The sequence below is a fragment of the Ambystoma mexicanum genome, chromosome 12 (assembly GCF_040938575.1).
Source record: "Ambystoma mexicanum isolate Mex_15411 chromosome 12, UKY_AmexF1_1, whole genome shotgun sequence".
Lineage (NCBI taxonomy): Eukaryota > Metazoa > Chordata > Amphibia > Caudata > Ambystomatidae > Ambystoma > Ambystoma mexicanum.
Genome location: NC_090936.1, coordinates 599,777,117 through 599,797,763, shown reverse-complemented (window position 1 = coordinate 599,797,763; position 20,647 = coordinate 599,777,117). Strand labels below are relative to the sequence as shown.

At 45.1% G+C, this 20,647-nt stretch overlaps 2 protein-coding genes across 3 annotated transcripts in view; one reads left to right on the top strand and one right to left on the bottom strand.

The window, feature by feature from the left end:
- LOC138513870 (membrane-spanning 4-domains subfamily A member 15-like) overlaps positions 1–13,250 on the bottom strand; it is a 100,979-nt gene extending 87,729 nt beyond the window's left edge. The window contains exon 1 of the mRNA XM_069628990.1: positions 13,080–13,250. Within this exon, the coding sequence (XP_069485091.1) occupies positions 13,080–13,220 (141 nt within the window). The 5' untranslated portion in view covers positions 13,221–13,250. The remainder of the gene's footprint in view (positions 1–13,079) is intronic.
- Positions 1–20,647, top strand: part of FAM216B (family with sequence similarity 216 member B) — a 515,713-nt gene that overhangs the window by 603 nt on the left and 494,463 nt on the right. The window lies entirely within an intron of this gene.

Genomic DNA, 20,647 nt, shown 5'->3' with positions numbered 1-20,647 from the left:
TAATTACCACTTATATCTTCATCCTCACTGTTGCCGTTATTCCTCCTGTTTTTGCAGTTTCCTCATTTCTCATTTACCAGTTCACCTTTTCCTTTAGTTTCTTTTGTTGTCGTCTTATTGTGACCACCTCCTTGGGTCTTCACTCATTCTTTCCTTGACTATCCTCCTTAGGTTGCCAGCAGCTCAGTATTTCTCAAGTTGAATTTATGAGTAATGTTCTTCTTCACTCAGCTTCACAGCCCAATCTGTTCCTCTTAGGCTACTTCCTTTTGGGCAACTCCATAGTTCAGCAGTGTGGGTCAGTCCCATCCTCGTCACCAATTGTTGTATAATTATAATCACCATATTCATACTAAATAATGACCGGACACAGTCTGTACATCTGAACTCCTTTATTCTATATCTTTTTTTTTAAACCCTTTATTTAACATTATAAACAGCAAGATTCCATACAACAATCTTCATACCATAACAAAGAGTCCATATTATAAAAATTATAAAAACAGCTGAATTGAAGATAAACACATGTTTAACAATATGGATCTCCATAACCAATGCAAAACAATATTTCTGAACATTATGAAAGATTTATGACATACATCCACAAAGACAAAACAACAGAAAACACACAACTAAACAGTGCCTCACCATACCCCCCTCTAAAGGATCGACCATCAAAAAATCAGATTCAATGTAATCAACCATATAGATCATTGAAGGACCCCCAAATCCGACGATAACATTCCTCCCTCCCTTGACCAAAAAACATGACCTTATCATATTAAGACAAGACTTGCACTTCAAAAAGCCAGTCCTCCACACCAGATTTCTTTCTAGATTTCCAAACTCGCAAGATCTGTTTCATCACCAAAACCAACACTCTGTTAATCCAATCTGCAACTTTCTAAGCCCCATTCCCTCTTCCACTGTTGGACAACAATATGGTCGAAAGGAATGTGCGTGGAAGGTTTTCTTCCAACACAATATCTAACCTGTCCAATACACAGGACCAAAAATCAGAAACTCGCGAGCACATCCACAACATATGCACCAAAGAACCTCCGCTGCATCCACATCCCCAACACGAATCAGAGTCTGAAAGCCCCAACCTGGCCATCTTAAACGGCGTCCAATACAACCTATAGAGGATCCTCTGTCGAATATATCTCAGTTGCAAATCCATCTTCGCCTGTACCCCCACACGAAGTAAATAGGTCAACTCCTTAATAGGGATTTCCGCACCAATCTCATCCGTCCAAGACAGACGAAGCCTATCCCATGCCCTCACATCTGCTTCATCTAACAGCAGCAATCCCATGTACGTTGAAACCACATATGAGGCCAAGCGGAGAAGTCCACACAATGAAGGCCTCTCCTCCATGGTCCCACCGCCCAACATCCCTGTCCGTTCAGTCAACAGTGCATTCAAAGTATCATAACAAGTCCTTTCTCTTGTACCAATCCCAAAAGACGCTCTCAATTGGTCAAAGGGGTTCATACGACCGTCTAACCACACATCACGAATACGAGAACGCCCCTATTGATCCAGCTCTTCCAGCATAAGGGTTTGTTTGCTATCTGCAAGCCCGCATTATGCCACAAAGAAGCATCATAATGCATCCAAGCATTTCCCCCACCCATTTCTATAAAGCGCAATATCGCCTCCTTAGTAGCGCACATGGTAGGCAACGTTTTCACTGAAGACGGTACTTTCAACATAGAATATATATCCCTGAGGGCATAAGGCAAAAACTGGGAACTCTCAATAATATTCCAATTGGGAACATAGTCATGGCCAACAGAGAAATATGAGGTTGATTTTTTCAATAGAAAACCCACGCAATACTTCGTCAAGTCAGGGTAACCAAACCCCCCCATCCTTCACGGGACATGATAAAATATACTTAGGTACTTTAGGTCGTTTACCAGCCCCCCAAAGAAAACCCTGGAATGCTTTGTCAACTGGAGCGACAATTTTTTTCGTGAATTTCAGAGGAATGGATTGTATGATGTAAAGAACTTTTGGCAAAAGAACCATCTTAATGGCATTGACCTTGGCCCATATCCCCCATCCTTAACTGGTTCCACTTCAATATGTCCCTATTAATTACCTCCAATAATCGTGAAATATTAAAAGCGGTCATTCTCTTCAAGTCTCGGACCAAGTAAACACCCAAGTACTTCACAACCTCCGTCTCCCAATGGCAGTTCCAAGAGCCCAAAACATCAAGCGGGATATCGACATCCAAAGGGAATGCCTCCGTTTTTCCCCAGTTTATTTTGTGGCCCGACAGACGACTCACCTCTTCAAACATCTGCTTGAGTCTCACACAACCCTCTGCTGGGTTAGTTAAAACAATGGTCATGTCATCAGCGTAGCACAGAACTGTAATCTCATTCTCTCCGAACCTAAGACCACTAAAGCTCTGTTCCTGATTCAAGTACAAAATGAGGGGTTCAAATACCAGATTAAACAGATACAGAAACAATGGATAACCCTGTCTAGTCCCCCTGTACAACAAGAACGAAGAGGACATAGCCCCATTAACCCACACCTTTGCACCAATATCAGAATTCAGTGCTCGTATAGTATTAATGAATGTAGTACCAAATCCCATCCTCTCAAGGGTATAGTAAAGAAAAGACCAATTAACCCTATCAAAAGCCTTTTCCGCATCCATAAAAAGCAAGAGAGTGTTCCGGACTCTCATCTTTGGCAAACTCATAACATCAATGAACGTCCTAATATGGTTGTAGCCATATCTACCCTTCATGAATCCAACCTGCGAACTACCAATCAGTTTACCAATGCACCCATCCAATCTATTAGTCAATATTCTAGTAAAAATCTTAAGATCCAAATTCAAAAGAGAAACCGGCCTATAATTCTCACACTTTTTACCATCTCTCCCCGGCTTTGGATGAACGATCACACAAGCCTCTTTCATAGTGGGGCAAATTATCACATTTCTCATGAAACCATTGTACAAGGTGCATAGGAACGGTATCAGTACACCACTCAGCGTCCGGTAAAATTCTACCGGTAGACCGTCTAGTCCTGGTGACTTACCCTCATTAAGTTGATTAATTGCCACTAATAATTCTTCCTCTGTAATAGGCCTAGCTACCATCACAGACTGTTCCGTACTTAAACTCGGCATGACAATCTCATCAAAAAAGGAGTCCATGTCAGCCTGAGTCAGGAATTGATCTTCGTGGTATAATGTATCATAAAAGTTTCTGAAACCGTCACAAATTTCACCTTTTTTGATAATATGATGACCGTCAATATCCATCAGTTTCCGAACAAAAGAGTCATCCGTTATGCCCCGCAACCTGCATGCTAAAAGTTTTCCATTCTTGTCACCCTGTTCCCAGAACTTTTGCTTCATAAAGAACATGCCCTTTTCATATTGAATATCCATTTTTTGTTTGAGCAGTTCCTTGAGCCTCCCAACCACCCTCCTATCATCCGTACTCTTAGAAACTGCAAAATTCTTCTGTGCCGCCTCCAAATCCTCTTCCAAACTCCGCAGCTCCAGCATTCATACATCCTAACAGCACCCCTTTGTTGTATAATTATAATCACCATATTTATACTAAATAATGACTAGAACAGTCTGTACATCTGAACTCCTTTATTCTATATCTTAACATACTTCTTTCCATTCCATTCCTTCCCAAGCTCTACTCGCCAACATTCCACATTCTATTCAGCCACAACATCCTTCTAGGGTGGTGATGTTGATCGTCCGGAAGCCCAAGACCAGCCACCTACCAGCTTTGCAACTTAAAGGGCCTAGCCTTCTCACTCTTTGGCATTAAACACAGACTTGTGCATAGCTCTTACAGAGCAGACATTGCAATGGTCCTTAACAAACTGTTTACATTACTGGACTTTCTGCTTCAGGACATCACTTGCTAAGATGCCCACCCATGTCACTAGTGCGGTTTACTTTAAGAAAGGAGGGGTCAAGGAGTGACATAAAAGCTGGTTTACGTTTGGTATGGCATTCATTAAGTGACATAAAACACCTTACAGATCACAACAATAAATAGGCATATGCCAGGCTTTGAAAAGCGCCGCTCAGTGCCCGAGGCTTCGGGTGTCCAGTCAAAGGGTTGAATACATTGTTTTGAATTACAATAGTTTCGGAACCAAAGGACCGAAAAAAAGGTCGAATGGATTTTTTAATGTATTTTTATTTTTTGGCTTCCGTATGGGAAAAAAGTGTTTTTTACACCAAAAGTAGGGGTTTAGAGGGGGAACCCCCTTAAAAAAAAAAAGAAACATTCAACCTTTTTTTTCGGTCCTTTTGACTCGAAACTATTGCATTTGAATCAATTGCAATTGACCCTTTCACCTACAACCAGGCATCTGTTATACTGCTACTCACATATTTACAAAAGGTTGCTTGGCTAACATCAGAACAGCACATGACTCTCAAGAAAGCCATGCCGTTTAAATAATGGAAATTATAATCCCCTCATGTCATCTCGTACATGAACACTGCGCGTTCCCCATTGGCAGGAGCCGCAGACCACCCATGCATGGTGTAGGAAGCAAGAGGTGTGTAGGGTATTGCACACTCAATGCATGTATGTGCAGTTTGACATGGTCTTTGCAGCACAGACCCACTCTACCAATGCAGAGGCACATCAGTTTATTACGCAGTGCCTGCAGCCCATGAAGGTATGTCAGAGCATGTAGGAGGTCCTTGCGTGGCATCAGGAGGTGGGCATGCAGTGGCAATATGGTACACGCCATGCAATCTGTAGCTCTGTCCTCCACGAGCCTGAGAGGAAGGGTGGACAATGAGACCAAGCCTTCCACAGGGCAGTCAACCAAATGGCTGCCAGGAAGGCCACCCAGATGAGCAGGAAGTGGGAGCCCACACAGCAGACGTGCCAGGACTTCTCCGTCATGTCCCGGACTCTAGAGTACCTCAAGAATGCCACCACCCACGTTGCACAGGAGTTGGCATGGGACACTGGCACTCCATCTACTGCAAGGCCCTCCTCCTGCTCTGCCCTTGACTCCTCTGATGGCAGCAGACAGAGGGCGCATTCATCAAGGGCACTCTGAGGAACTCATTACTGACTGCCATGCATCACCGGAGAATGGACTAGGTGTGTGGAATGCGCCGAGGTACACATCACTGGCTGCAGGGTATTATTAGAGATAAGAGAATGCATGTGGCATACAATGGAGCACACACGACGGACTGCCATGCCTCACTAGTGAAAAGACAATGGATAGGAAATACACTCTGAGAACTCATTACTGAGTCTCAGATCATGACCAGTGAGAGGCTAATGCAAGGGGGGATACACAGAGACTCGCATTACTGACTGCCAAGGGCATCACCAGAGATCGGAAAATGTGTGGGGTACTCAAGGAGACACACACAACTGACTGTACGGTAAGTACAACGCTATGGGGAGTACACATATGTATAGGTGACACCCTGAGACTCACCTCTCTGACTGCCGAAAATTATCAGAGGTAAGATAAAGGGTGGGGTACACACAAGGACTCACATCACTGACTGCCGAACATCACCAACGGTAAAATGAGGCATAAAGTATTTAGTGAGACTGGAGGGTATTGCCAAAGCTATTAGGGCTACACACGTCATGTATGGGTAACACAGTGAGACTCACATCACTGACCGCCAGACTTTATCAGAGTTAGGATAAAGTGTGAGGTACTCACATGAACTCACACCACTGACTGCCGGACATTATCAGAGGTAGGATAAATTGTGGGGTACACACAGGGACTCACCTCACTGACTGCCGGACTTTATCAGAGGTAGGTAGGATAAAGTGTAAGGTACTCACAGGAACTCACATCACTGACTGCCACACATTATCAGAGGTAGGATAAAGTGTGAGGTACTCACATGAACTCACATCACTGACTGCTGGACATTATCAGAGGTAGGATAAAGTGTGGGGTACACACAGAGACTCACATCACTGACTGCCGGACATTATCAGAGGTAGGATAAAGTGTGGGGTACACACAGAGACTAACATCACTGACCGCCAGACATTATCAGAGGTAGATAAAGTGTGAGGTACTCACAGGGACTCACCTCACTGACTGCCGCACTTTATCAGAGGTAGGTAGGATAAAGTGTGAGGTACTCACAGAAACTCACATCACTGACTGCCGCACATTATCAGAGGTAGGATAAAGTGTGAGGTACTCCCATGAACTCACATAACTGACTGCCGGACATTATCAGAGGTAGGATAAAGTGTGGGGTACACACAGAGACTCACATCACTGACTGCCGGACATTATCAGAAGTAGGATAAAGTGTGAGGTACTCACAGGGACTCACCTCACTAACTGCCGGACATTATCAGAGGTCAGATAAAGTGTGAGGTACTCACATGAACTCACATGATTGACTGCCGGACATTATCAGAGGGAGGATAAAGTGTGGGGTACACACAGAGACTCACATCACTGACTGCCAGACATTATCAGAGGTAGGATAAAGTGTGGGGTACACACAGAGACTCACATCACTGACTGACGGACATTATCAGAGGTAGGATAAAGTGTGGGATACACACAGAGACTAACATCACTGACCGCCGGACATTATCAGAGGTAGATAAAGTGTGAGGTACTCACAGGGACTCACCTCACTGACTGCCGCACTTTATCAGAGGTAGGTAGGATAAAGTGTGAGGTACTCACAGAAACTCACATCACTGACTGCCGCACATTATCAGAGGTAGGATAAAGTGTGAGGTACTCCCATGAACTCACATAACTGACTGCCGGACATTATCAGAGGTAGGATAAAGTGTGGGGTACACACAGAGACTCACATCACTGACTGCCGGACATTATCAGAAGTAGGATAAAGTGTGAGGTACTCACAGGGACTCACCTCACTAACTGCCGGACATTATCAGAGGTCAGATAAAGTGTGAGGTACTCACATGAACTCACATCACTGACTGCCGGACATTATCAGAGGTAGGATAAAGTGTGGGGTACACACAGAGACTCACATCACTGACTGCCAGACATTATCAGAGGTAGGATAAAGTGTGGGGTACACACAGAGACTCACATCACTGACTGCCGGACATTATCAGAAGTAGGATAAAGTGTGAGGTACTCACAGGGACTCACCTCACTGACTGCCGGACTTTATCAGAGGTAGGATAAAGTGTGGGGTACACACAGAGACTCACATCACTGACTGCCGGACATTATCAGAGGTAGGATAACGTGTTGAGTACTCACAGGGACTCACCTTGCTGACTGCCAGACTTTATCAGAGGTAGGATAAAGTGTGAGATACTCACAGGGACTCACATCACTGACTGCTGGACATTATCAGAGGTCGGATAAAGTGTGAGGTACTCACATGAACTCACCTCACTGACTGCCGGACATTATCAGAGGTAGGATAAAGTGTGAGGTACTCACAGGGACTCACCTCGTTGACTGCCAGTCTTTATCAGAGGTAGGATAAAGTGTGAGGTACTCACATGAACTCACCTCACTGACTGCCGGACATTATCAGAGGTAGGATAACGTGTGAGGTACTCCCATGAACTCACATAACTGACTGCCGGACATTATCAGAGGTAGGATAAAGTGTGGGGTACACACAGAGACTCACATCACTGACTGCCGGACATTATCAGAAGTAGGATAAAGTGTGAGGTACTCACAGGGACTCACCTCACTAACTGCCGGACATTATCAGAGGTCAGATAAAGTGTGAGGTACTCACATGAACTCACATCACTGACTGCCTGACATTATCAGAGGTAGGATAAAGTGTGGGGTACACACAGAGACTCACATCACTGACTGCCAGACATTATCAGAGGTAGGATAAAGTGTGGGGTACACACAGAGACTCACATCACTGACTGCCGGACATTATCAGAAGTAGGATAAAGTGTGAGGTACTCACAGGGACTCACCTCACTGACTGCCGGACTTTATCAGAGGTAGGATAAAGTGTGGGGTACACACAGAGACTCACATCACTGACTGCCGGACATTATCAGAGGTAGGATAACGTGTTGAGTACTCACAGGGACTCACCTTGCTGACTGCCAGACTTTATCAGAGGTAAGATAAAGGGTGGGGTACACACAAGGACTCACATCACTGACTGCCGAACATCACCAACGGTAAGATGAGGCATAAAGTATTTAGTGAGACTGGAGGGTATTGCCAAAGCTATTAGGGCTACACACGTCATGTATGGGTAACACAGTGAGACTCACATCACTGACCGCCAGACTTTATCAGAGTTAGGATAAAGTGTGAGGTACTCACATGAACTCACACCACTGACTGCCGGACATTATCAGAGGTAGGATAAATTGTGGGGTACACACAGGGACTCACCTCACTGACTGCCGGACTTTATCAGAGGCAGGTAGGATAAAGTGTAAGGTACTCACAGGAACTCACATCACTGACTGCCACACATTATCAGAGGTAGGATAAAGTGTGAGGTACTCACATGAACTCACATCACTGACTGCTGGACATTATCAGAGGTAGGATAAAGTGTGGGGTACACACAGAGACTCACATCACTGACTGCCGGACATTATCAGAGGTAGGATAAAGTGTGGGGTACACACAGAGACTAACATCACTGACCGCCAGACATTATCAGAGGTAGATAAAGTGTGAGGTACTCACAGGGACTCACCTGACTGACTGCCGCACTTTATCAGAGGTAGGTAGGATAAAGTGTGAGGTACTCACAGAAACTCACATCACTGACTGCCGCACATTATCAGAGGTAGGATAAAGTGTGAGGTACTCCCATGAACTCACATAACTGACTGCCGGACATTATCAGAGGTAGGATAAAGTGTGGGGTACACACAGAGACTCACATCACTGACTGCCGGACATTATCAGAAGTAGGATAAAGTGTGAGGTACTCACAGGGACTCACCTCACTAACTGCCGGACATTATCAGAGGTCAGATAAAGTGTGAGGTACTCACATGAACTCACATGATTGACTGCCGGACATTATCAGAGGGAGGATAAAGTGTGGGGTACACACAGAGACTCACATCACTGACTGCCAGACATTATCAGAGGTAGGATAAAGTGTGGGGTACACACAGAGACTCACATCACTGACTGACGGACATTATCAGAGGTAGGATAAAGTGTGGGATACACACAGAGACTAACATCACTGACCGCCGGACATTATCAGAGGTAGATAAAGTGTGAGGTACTCACAGGGACTCACCTCACTGACTGCCGCACTTTATCAGAGGTAGGTAGGATAAAGTGTGAGGTACTCACAGAAACTCACATCACTGACTGCCGCACATTATCAGAGGTAGGATAAAGTGTGAGGTACTCCCATGAACTCACATAACTGACTGCCGGACATTATCAGAGGTAGGATAAAGTGTGGGGTACACACAGAGACTCACATCACTGACTGCCGGACATTATCAGAAGTAGGATAAAGTGTGAGGTACTCACAGGGACTCACCTCACTAACTGCCGGACATTATCAGAGGTCAGATAAAGTGTGAGGTACTCACATGAACTCACATCACTGACTGCCGGACATTATCAGAGGTAGGATAAAGTGTGGGGTACACACAGAGACTCACATCACTGACTGCCAGACATTATCAGAGGTAGGATAAAGTGTGGGGTACACACAGAGACTCACATCACTGACTGCCGGACATTATCAGAAGTAGGATAAAGTGTGAGGTACTCACAGGGACTCACCTCACTGACTGCCGGACTTTATCAGAGGTAGGATAAAGTGTGGGGTACACACAGAGACTCACATCACTGACTGCCGGACATTATCAGAGGTAGGATAACGTGTTGAGTACTCACAGGGACTCACCTTGCTGACTGCCAGACTTTATCAGAGGTAGGATAAAGTGTGAGATACTCACAGGGACTCACATCACTGACTGCTGGACATTATCAGAGGTCGGATAAAGTGTGAGGTACTCACATGAACTCACCTCACTGACTGCCGGACATTATCAGAGGTAGGATAAAGTGTGAGGTACTCACAGGGACTCACCTCGCTGACTGCCGGACATTATCAGAGGTAGGATAACGTGTGAGGTACTCCCATGAACTCACATAACTGACTGCCGGACATTATCAGAGGTAGGATAAAGTGTGGGGTACACACAGAGACTCACATCACTGACTGCCGGACATTATCAGAAGTAGGATAAAGTGTGAGGTACTCACAGGGACTCACCTCACTAACTGCCGGACATTATCAGAGGTCAGATAAAGTGTGAGGTACTGACATGAACTCACATCACTGACTGCCTGACATTATCAGAGGTAGGATAAAGTGTGGGGTACACACAGAGACTCACATCACTGACTGCCAGACATTATCAGAGGTAGGATAAAGTGTGGGGTACACACAGAGACTCACATCACTGACTGCCGGACATTATCAGAAGTAGGATAAAGTGTGAGGTACTCACAGGGACTCACCTCACTGACTGCCGGACTTTATCAGAGGTAGGATAAAGTGTGGGGTACACACAGAGACTCACATCACTGACTGCCGGACATTATCAGAGGTAGGATAACGTGTTGAGTACTCACAGGGACTCACCTTGCTGACTGCCAGACTTTATCAGAGGTAGGATAAAGTGTGAGATACTCACAGGGACTCACATCACTGACTGCTGGACATTATCAGAGGTCGGATAAAGTGTGAGGCACTCACATGAACTCACCTCACTGACTGCCGGACATTATCAGAGGTAGGATAAAGTGTGAGGTACTCACAGGGACTCACCTCGCTGACTGCCAGACTTTATCAGAGGTAGGATAAAGTGTGAGGTACGCACATGAACTCACCTCACTGACTGCCGGACATTATCAGAGGTAGGATAACGTGTGGGGTACTCACAGGGACTCACCTCGCTGACTGCCAGACTTTATCAGAGGTAGGATAAAGTGTGAGGTACTCACAGGGACTCACCTCACTGACTGTCAGACTTTATCAGAGGTAGGTAGGATAAAGTGTGAGGTACTCACAGGAACTCACATCACTGACTGCCGCACATTATCATAGGTAGAATAAAGTGTGAGGTACTCACAGGAACTCACATCACTGACTGCTGGATATTATCAGAGGTAGGATAAAGTGTGAGGTACTCACAGGAACTCACATCACTGACTGCTGGATATTATCAGAGGTAGGATAAAGTGTGGGGTACACACAGAGACTCACATCACTGACTGCCGGACATTATCAGAGGTAGGATAAAGTGTGAGGGACTCACCTCACTGACTACCGGACTTTATCAGAGGTAGGTAGGATAAAGTGTGAGGTACTCACAGGAACTCACATCACTGACTGCCAGACATTATCAGAGGTAGGATAAAGTGTGGGGTACACACAGAGACTCACATCACGGACTGCCGGACATTTTCCGAGGTAGGATAAAGTGTGAGGTACTCACAGGGACTCACATCACTGGCTGCCGGACATTATCAGAGGTCGGATAACAGGTGAGGTACTCACATGAACTCACATCACTGACTGCCAGACATTATCAGAGGTCAGATAAAGTGTGAGGTACTCACATGAGCTCACATCACTGACTGCCGGACATTATCAGAGGTAGTCTAAAGTGTGGGGTACATAGAGAGACTCACATCACTGACTGCCGGACATTATCAGAGGTAGGATAAAGTGTGGGGTACACACAGAGACTCACATCACGGACTGCCAGACATTTTCCGAGGTAGGATAAAGTGTGAGGTACTCACATGAACTCACCTCGCTGACTGCTGGACATTATCAGAGGTAGGATAACGTGTGGGGTACTCACAGGGACTCACCTCGCTGACTGCCAGACTTTATCAGAGGTAGGATAAAGTGTGAGGTACTCACGGGGACTCACCTCACTGACTGTCGGACTTTATCAGAAAGTAGGTAGGATAAAGTGTGAGGTACTCACAGAAACTCACATCACTGACTGCCGCCCATTATCAGAGGTAGGATAAAGTGTGGGGTACTCCCATGAACTCACATAACTGACTGCCGGACTTTATCAGAGGTAGGATAAAGTGAGGGGTACACACAGAGACTCACATCACTGACTGCCGGACATTATCAGAGGTAGGATAAAGTGTGAAGTACTCACAGGGACTCACCTCACTAACTGCCGGACATTATCAGAGGTAGGTAGGATAAAGTGTGAGGTACTCACAGGGACTCACCTCTCTGACTGTCGGACTTTATCAGAGATAGGTAGGATAAAGTGTGAGGTACTCACAGGGACTCACCTCATTGACTGTCGGACTTTATCAGAGGTAGGTAGGATAAAGTGTGAGGTACTCACAGGAACTCACATCACTGACTGCCGCACATTATCAGAGGTAGAATAAAGTGTGAGGTACTCACAGGAACTCACATCTATGACTGCCGGACATTATCAGAGGTAGGATAAAGTGTGAAGTACTCACAGGAACTCACATCTCTGACTGCTGGAGATTATCAGAGGCAGGTAGGATAAAGTGTGAGGTACCCACAGGAATAAAGTGTGAGGTACTCACAGGAACTCACATCTATGACTGCCGGACATTATCAGAGGTAGGATAAAGTGTGAAGTACTCACAGGAACTCACATCTCTGACTGCCGGACATCACCCAAGGTAAGATGAGCCATAACGTATTTAGTGAGACTCCAGGGTATTGCCAACGCTATTAGGGCTACACACGTCATGTATGGGTAAGACAGCGAGACTCACATCACTGGCTGCTGGGCATCACCAGAGGTAGTATGAAGCGTGGGCTACTCAGTGCCCTTCACGTTACTGACTGCAGGGTTTCTGTAGAGAGGCACACACAGCAGCCACATGAATGCCTGCCGGGCATCCTCAGGGGCAATGTAATGCCTGGGGAATGCCCCGAGATGCGCACCACTGACTGCCGGACCTTACACTGGGTAGGATACAGTGTGGAGTATTCACTGCAGGGTGCCACCGAGAGTAAGGTGGCAATGCCGCGTGGCAGGGAATGGCATCTGGCACTCACCCCCAGCTCCTTCGGCCTTCCCTTGTTAAAGCGCTGCATCATCCACGAGGTCTGGCTCGGCTTTGTCGGGTCGGTTTGGACGGTGCTGGGGGATTTCTGGGACCCCACATCAAGGGTGATGTTGCGATAATCGGATGCCATTGTGGGTTCGCTCTGGTCAGCACGGAATTGTAGGTCTGTGAGGTCACCTCCTCCCTTGCACGCATTATTTATAGCGTACTCGCCTTGCACAGGGTGTACCCTTTAAAGTGCACGTTAATACCCGTTGGGAAATTCCCTGCTATTGTTTCAGGGAACTTCCTTCACGACTCAGCCCTCTTGCTCAACGTGCACGTTTTCTGGTAAGTAGCTCAGTGGCTGAACTGCCTACTGCCGAGCTCCGCGTGCACGTTCCAAGTACGCAGACAGATGGAAAAGTCATCCTTCTGTGGTCCATCCAATAAATTGGGTTCAGTACTACCTAAGCGGCCGAATTTGGTGCACAATATGCATTTTAAAGCACATTTGATCAGTAACGTTGATCAAAGCTACCAGCTGGACAGTGTAGTGACTCAAACTGAGCCATCGTGGTCCAAAAACCTGCAAACAGTAGCATGTTGGGCCAGCCCTTTGTGTAGTTCCCTATTGCCCTATAAGCCAACCCGAATCTGGCATCACCATCAGCGCACATTACCTTCTACTAGGAGCCAACATGACCCTAGGTAACATTCAGCAGCCTGATGACTAAAAAAAGTCATGCTTGAGCGACCACTGCAGTCCAAGCAGGTGCACTCTGGAGCCCACATTCAAATTCACTCATACATTACATGGAGAGAACCTGTTAAGTTTGCACTTAGGTGCAAACAGATCCCATCAGCTTGCACTTTACAGTGCAAAAGGGAGGTGTAAAGTGGAGGAGAAATCGCCCTCACGCCTCCCTTTCAATTCTGCAGTTCAAACCGAGTAAATGCTGCTTGCTATGTATGCATGTCAGGCAGCATTTACAATGGATTCCTATGGAATCCTTTCAGAATCTGCAGTTCAAACCGAGTAAATGCTGCTTGTTATGTATGCATGTCAGGCAGCATTTACAATGGATTCCTATGGAATCCTTTCAGAATCTGCAGTTCAAACCGAGTAAATGCTGCTTGCTATGTATGCATGTCAGGCAGCATTTACAATGGATTCCTATGGAATCCGTCTGCTTTTTGCTGGTGTGCACAAGTCTCTGTGCTAGATGGAACTAGCAATAAAATGTCTCAGACCAAATAAATGCTTTTATCTCAATGAAGGAAAGCAGGGTTAGCCGTCATTTATCAGATGTATTCATGCTGGATCACAACATCTTCTTGATTAAACTTAGTTTATATAATGCTAGATGTGTCATCTATGACGTCATACTGCGTGGCATATTGCAAAAACCTATCAAGGGGTGGGATTGGATTAGGGGAACATGTGTAGATACAGAATTCATGAGTGTTAGTCTCCCATTGGCGGTCCCTTGTCTGTAGGACACGCCTTGATCCACTTCTACATACGTAGCACACTGATTACAGCAAAGAATATGGCAGCAGAATAATACTTGCAACATTGTATTTATAAGTGCATGGCAGGCTTTTCTGACTAGTTGGCAACCCAAATCCAACCTTGGACATTCGGCTCATTAGCAGCACGTACATAGAAACGAAACCCAGGTGCTTGGATATACGTCATCTGTTCCTTTGTTTCCCAATTAGGCCATCCTTTCTAATCTGTAGGCCTCATGCCAGTGCCCTCTGTTTGAAGATTGATCTTGCCAGTCTGCACTGTCCTGGAACATTCAAGGGAGTGTAGGCACACCATGATCTTAGTTTCAAGACTAATGAATAGACCTTGTTTGCGAGCTCTTCGTCGCATGTTAAGAGACCAGGAATTTGACCATTTTTACAATGTATTTAACACTATTTGATCAATTATACTGGGTGCAGTTGCTCCTCTTGGCCTTTAGAGACGTGCTCACTCTATCCCATATAAACGTTATACCCTTTTAATTGTCCAATACTTGGCATCTTTGAATGTTCTTGTTCCTCCTAATCTTGAGAAATATGTCCCCCGCACATGGTCTGCTTGTTGGACTCCCTTCGTACTTTGCCTTCATCTCTCGAAATAGCATCCTTGGTCCCAGGCCAATGTACTCCTTTATTTTTGCAAGGGAAAAACAGCCTCTGCATCATCTTTTCACTTCATGACCTTGACTTGTATTGTGAGGTAGCTGGGTTGATTGACGTAAGCCGTCATCCAACTTCTTCTAATGATCGTCCTAAACATTAAATATATACCTCTTATAAGCACGCTTCTATATGTTCTTTCTACCTTGTGTTACAGAGTATTTACAGTTATTGGCGAGCGAGTCACTTCATTCTTCTTGTGTTCATGATTACTGTATCATTGGGTGCATGTTTCTCTTATTGCTCTAGTTACATCATCATCCTTAAGTATTTTCATATCGTTTCAGACAGAGTTGTCTTCCTTACAGTGATCTAGTTTCAGCACAATACGGCTGTCTCATCTCGCTGTCATTATTCGGCTTAGTTAGTATATACATTTCTATCTTTGTTCTTACTCAGGCCAGCCCTTACATCCCAGTCTGTGGTTGATGCAGACTGCTTCTCGCGGATCTATCTACTTGTTATTGATGCCCGTACCCATCGCTCTGTCTGAGTGGGTGAGGTTAGTAGTTGTGCCTGTATGTGTCAGCCTTGTTTGCTATTGTTCTGTCCTGATAGGGTTGTCGCTCGTGGTCGGTTCCACTTAGCATTGTCTCTCTTGTTCTTGTGGGGGTTTTCCCTTTTGTCGGTTCTGGGTGTGGTCTGTGCTGTCCTGGGTTCTGTTAGCCTGTTCTTCTGTATTTCCTGTTTTATTGTTTCAGTTGTTTCTGTCTGGTTCCGAGGTGAAGAGCCAGGTTTTTAGTAGTTTTCTAAATGTTAGGTGGCCTTGGGTGCTTCTTATTCCTTTCAGGAGGTTGTTCCAGGTTTTTGCCGCCAGGTGGGAGAAAGAGGAGTGCCCTAGTCTTTTCTTGGCATATGGCTTTGGTTCCAGGCGGATTTCATTGCTTGATCTGAGGAGTCTTGTTGACTTGTAGATTAATTTCTTTTTTAGGAATTCTGCTCCCTGTCCGCTGTGTTTTGAACGTGTTACGTTGTTTGATTAGAAGCCAATGTAGCATTTCTAGCGCTGGTGTGATGTGATCTCTTCTAGATAGTTTGAGAAGTCCAGCTGCTGCATTCTGGATGTGTTGTGATTTCTTCATGAGGTGTTCCAGCATCCCGAGGTAGAGGTTGTTTGCGTAGTTGATTCTTGACATGATGAGGGTGAGGATTGTTAGTGTTTTGTGCGTGAAGGACAGGAAAGGTAGGATTCTTTTTGTTCAGTGAAGGAGGAAGAAGCATTTCTTAATTATTGTGTTTACTTGTGGTTCTAAGGTTAGTGCGTTGTCCATTAGGAGTACCAGCTTTTTGACTATCTTTGATGATGTAGGCGCGGTACCCAGTTCTATCGGCCATGCTATGTAGATGTTTTCTTGGCTTTCGGATATGATCTTGATTTCTGTCTTTCCTGGGTCAATTATTTTGGTGGTTGTTGTTCATCCAGTCATAGATTTATTTTAGGCATTCTCCTAGAGTTGAGTGATCTGCTTGTGCATCTTCGATTTTGTAGATGATTTTCAGTGTCATCTGCGTAGTTGTAGCATGTAAGGTTGTATTTTTTTTTAAATCATGATTCGCGGAGTCTGGTAGATGTTGAAGTACAGTGGTGATAGTAAGGATCCTTGTAGAGTAGAGTATATTTGAAGGGCTTTATTCATACCATTTCTGTTCTGTTTGCATAGTGCTATGTCCGTTATACCTATATCTTCTAATCTCTTGATCAGGGTGTCATGGCTTACTGTGTTGAATGCTGCCGAGAGGTCGGACAGAACCAGGGCTGAGGTTGTGTTGGAGTCAGCATTTGTTTTTAGGTCATCCAAGATGGATAAGAGTGCTGATTCTGTTCCTCTTGCAGGTTTGAAGCCGACTTGTGCTTGGTCTAGCAGCTGGTGTTTTTCTACGTGTTCTTGGGTTAGTTTGTATACGTATGTTTCTAAGAGTTTTGCCAGGTAGGGGATGTTTGAAATTGGTCTGTAGTTGGTGAGGTCTTCCATGTCGCCACTTGTGTTCTTAAGAAGTGGTTTAATACATGCTGATTTGAAGGATCTTGGTACGGACCCTGTCGCGAGCGACAGATTCAAGAGATTTCTGTAATATTCAGATGGCGTTCCTTGTGTGAGGATTGATTTGTAGATGTCTGAGGGGCTGGGATCAATGGGCGAGCCTGCTTTCTTGCTATGTTTAACCAGCTTGACGAATGTCTCCACTGATATTTGCAGGATTTTTGGGAGTTTGTGCTCTGGGTCCTCGTCGGATCCAGTTGGTTGTGTGTTAGGATTGGTCGGTCTGTTTTGTATGATTTGTCGGATTTCGTTGATTTTTTTTTTGCTGCTGCTGCTAGGTTGTTGCATAGCTTCTGTGAAGGTATTGGAGTGTTGTCGCAACCTGGTGGGTTTCTTATTTCGTTTATGATGTTGAAAATTTATTTTTGTGTGTTGATGGCTTTGGTGATTCTGTCGTCATAATGCCTATTCTTTGCCTTTAGAATTTCCTTCTTGTAAGATCGGATTTGTCTCTGGAACTGAGGTTTCTTATCTTGGTCATATTCTTTCCTCCATTCTAGTTCCAGTTTCTTGTTGTTCTTTTTCATAGTGCCTAGAAGTGGGGTGAACCATTTTGTCATTGCTCTTTTCCTTGAGGTGGTAAATGGTTTTTCCGGGGAGATGTTTTCTATTGTATCAGCAATCCATGTATGCAGTAGGTCTATTTTTCTGTCTAGGTCTGCCTTCTCCAGTTCGGTCGTGGATGTTTTTGTCAGCTCCAGTTGTTCTATTAGGTTGATTGCTTTGACAGTTTTCCAGTTTCTTTTTGTTGTGGTTGGAAGTTTGAGGGGTTGGTTGGTGGTTTTAGTCGTAACGTGATCACAAATGGAATGATGAGATCGTCGCTCCAAAGTATTTGTATCAGCGGTGCGGTGGTGATACATTTTTTCTTGCAAGTATTTGAAGTGTACCAGTTGCAGTTTTGCACTAATGGCAACCTCTGCGTGCATACTCAGTGCACATCACCAATTCTCATGTCCCATGTGTCCCAGAGTGTCCAATGGAGTAGCCAGTTCCTCATAACGCCCTTTTTTCAACATCCTCTCTATCTAAGGACCCAATAACATTTCTTCCACCAGCAATTCCAGTAGGAGACAGTGGGAAAGGCCCACCTCTTTGGGCAGGGCATGTCTGAATTGCAAGAAATGTTAAACTGTTATTTCATAGCAGGTTTTTTGGATCCTGTAAATGAACTTCGGTGCCAGGTGCATTTTGAACATGGCTGCACAGTCTATGAGGGAGCTCGGTAGAGATGCCAGTGTCTCGTCCTCAACCAATGTGGACAAGATTGGTTCAAGGATCAGTTTGAGAAAAGCATCCCTGTATTTCATGATGTGGTTCTCCAAGTACTTTCAATTTGCGGATGTATTGCCAGTGGACAGGGTCGTCCAAACCCACTCATCATGTCCAAGAATCTGGCGAGTTACGACATCTCATTGAGCAAGTGCTTTAGAATGTCGTTTGCATTTAGAGAAAGCCTTTCCCCCATCTCTCCCTTTCCAGGACTCTCTATAAGAGGTCCTTCGCCTTTCCCCCATCTCTCCCTTTCCAGGACTCTCTATAAGGGGTCCTTTGTTAGCAAATTCGCACGCAAGAGTGAAGGAGAAAAACAAAAGGAAAAATGAGCATGCCTCCCCCATTCCAATGTAGGGGGAACATATCCCAAAGCTGACCATTCAAAAATTAATCAGAATCTAGGAATCCCAGTTCTGTGCTCAGCATCCGGAATACAATAAATGGTCTGTGTTGTTAGCTAAACGTGTTCTTTTGGGGTGCACTTAAGCGCCAGATCAAGCACAGTCAATGTGCACTGGCATAACAGTAAATGGCAGAGGATGGGGTATGTGTGAATACGTGCCCAGTTGAATATCAACGCTGTACTTTAGAAATGAGAAGTCTCACGTTTTATCATCACTTGCATTACCTTGTGCATTATCATATGATATGATACGATATATGATAAGTCATTTATAACGCGCCTGTACACAAGTGTTTCTAGGCGCATTAAGGGTGGTGCTGGGAATTTGTGAAGATAATACTGTGCAATTGATGTGGCTTTGATCCAAATATTACTGGAACATTCCATGGCTAACAAATTGAAACATTATTGTCCTGTTACAGAGCCCATGTGTTAGCACACAGTCCTCAAACCATAATGTGTGTGGAACTCTCTCTTTCCCGATTGCCCTCTCGACGATGATCTAGATGGCAAGCCACCATGAGACACGTTTAATGTAGGTGATGGGCAAGCTGACTTTGTCAAGAGGTGTAGGGATGAGTGGTAAGGGGTCACTGTTTTTTATGGTAATTTTGGTTTTTATCACACAGTAATCAATACACGTTTTCAACACCCCATTGATTATAGAGACAAAGAGTAAAGGGGATACATCTGGTGAACGTGAATTTATGTTTCCATGGATATATTCCCGGAGATGTTGACTTTTTTCCATGGCAACAGATCATTTCCTACTGCAAGCTATGAGAGCATCTAGAATTAGACTTTATCTACAGTCAAAGAGATGGTGCAGTGGCAATATTTCTGCAGTGGCCTTATCAAACACATTTTTATATTCCTAATAAAGGACAGGTAATGGGGTACAGGCTTCTTCCAGGGCTACAATGGCACGAAAAGAAAGAAAAGCCATGAGAAAGGCTACCACTGGATTGTCCAATAATGCTTGGTCTCCTCCGGCCAGCTAACCACTGGTATTTAGTTTCTGAAAACAATCCAATGTACTAAAGTTAGTACTTGGAGCATGGCTAAAAATGACTTCTCTTTCCTTATGCTTCATGCTGTAGAGAGAATTGGCCTCATGGATAATGCTGATCCCTGGAGCTTGGTATCTGAAGATGGAACCAATAAGGGTAATCACTACAGCTGAAGAGAGGAGGCCCACATCTCTGAGGGGTGTATAGTAACGGAAAGAACACGCGTGGAACATGAACTCCCCTCCTTCCCTGCTTAATTCAGCTCAAGCTACGCACAATCACTGGCCGGAAACCTCCCTATGCCAAGTGAGCCTGACCCCTGTGGGAAAGGGGCTTTTGGCCCGCCGCTTTGGAAGAGGAAGTAGAAAATTGGGTTCCTTGGGGACCTGGACCCATCTGTTGGCTCAACCCAAACATCTGGACTGAGGGGAAAGATATGCCAGGTACACAGAAGTTAAAAGAGTTCAAAGGCAGCTGGAAACATAGCGCAGACAGATAGTGATCGTAGCTGGGACAAGGGTGGCACTTGGGGGTGAGATCAAGCACTCAAGGGCAGCCATATTAAAGCCAGGAGCGTGCAGGACAGCAGAAGGGAACACCTGTTGGTGATCTTCCTGGGATCAGGTGAAACAAAAAACCTGGAGGCCACTGA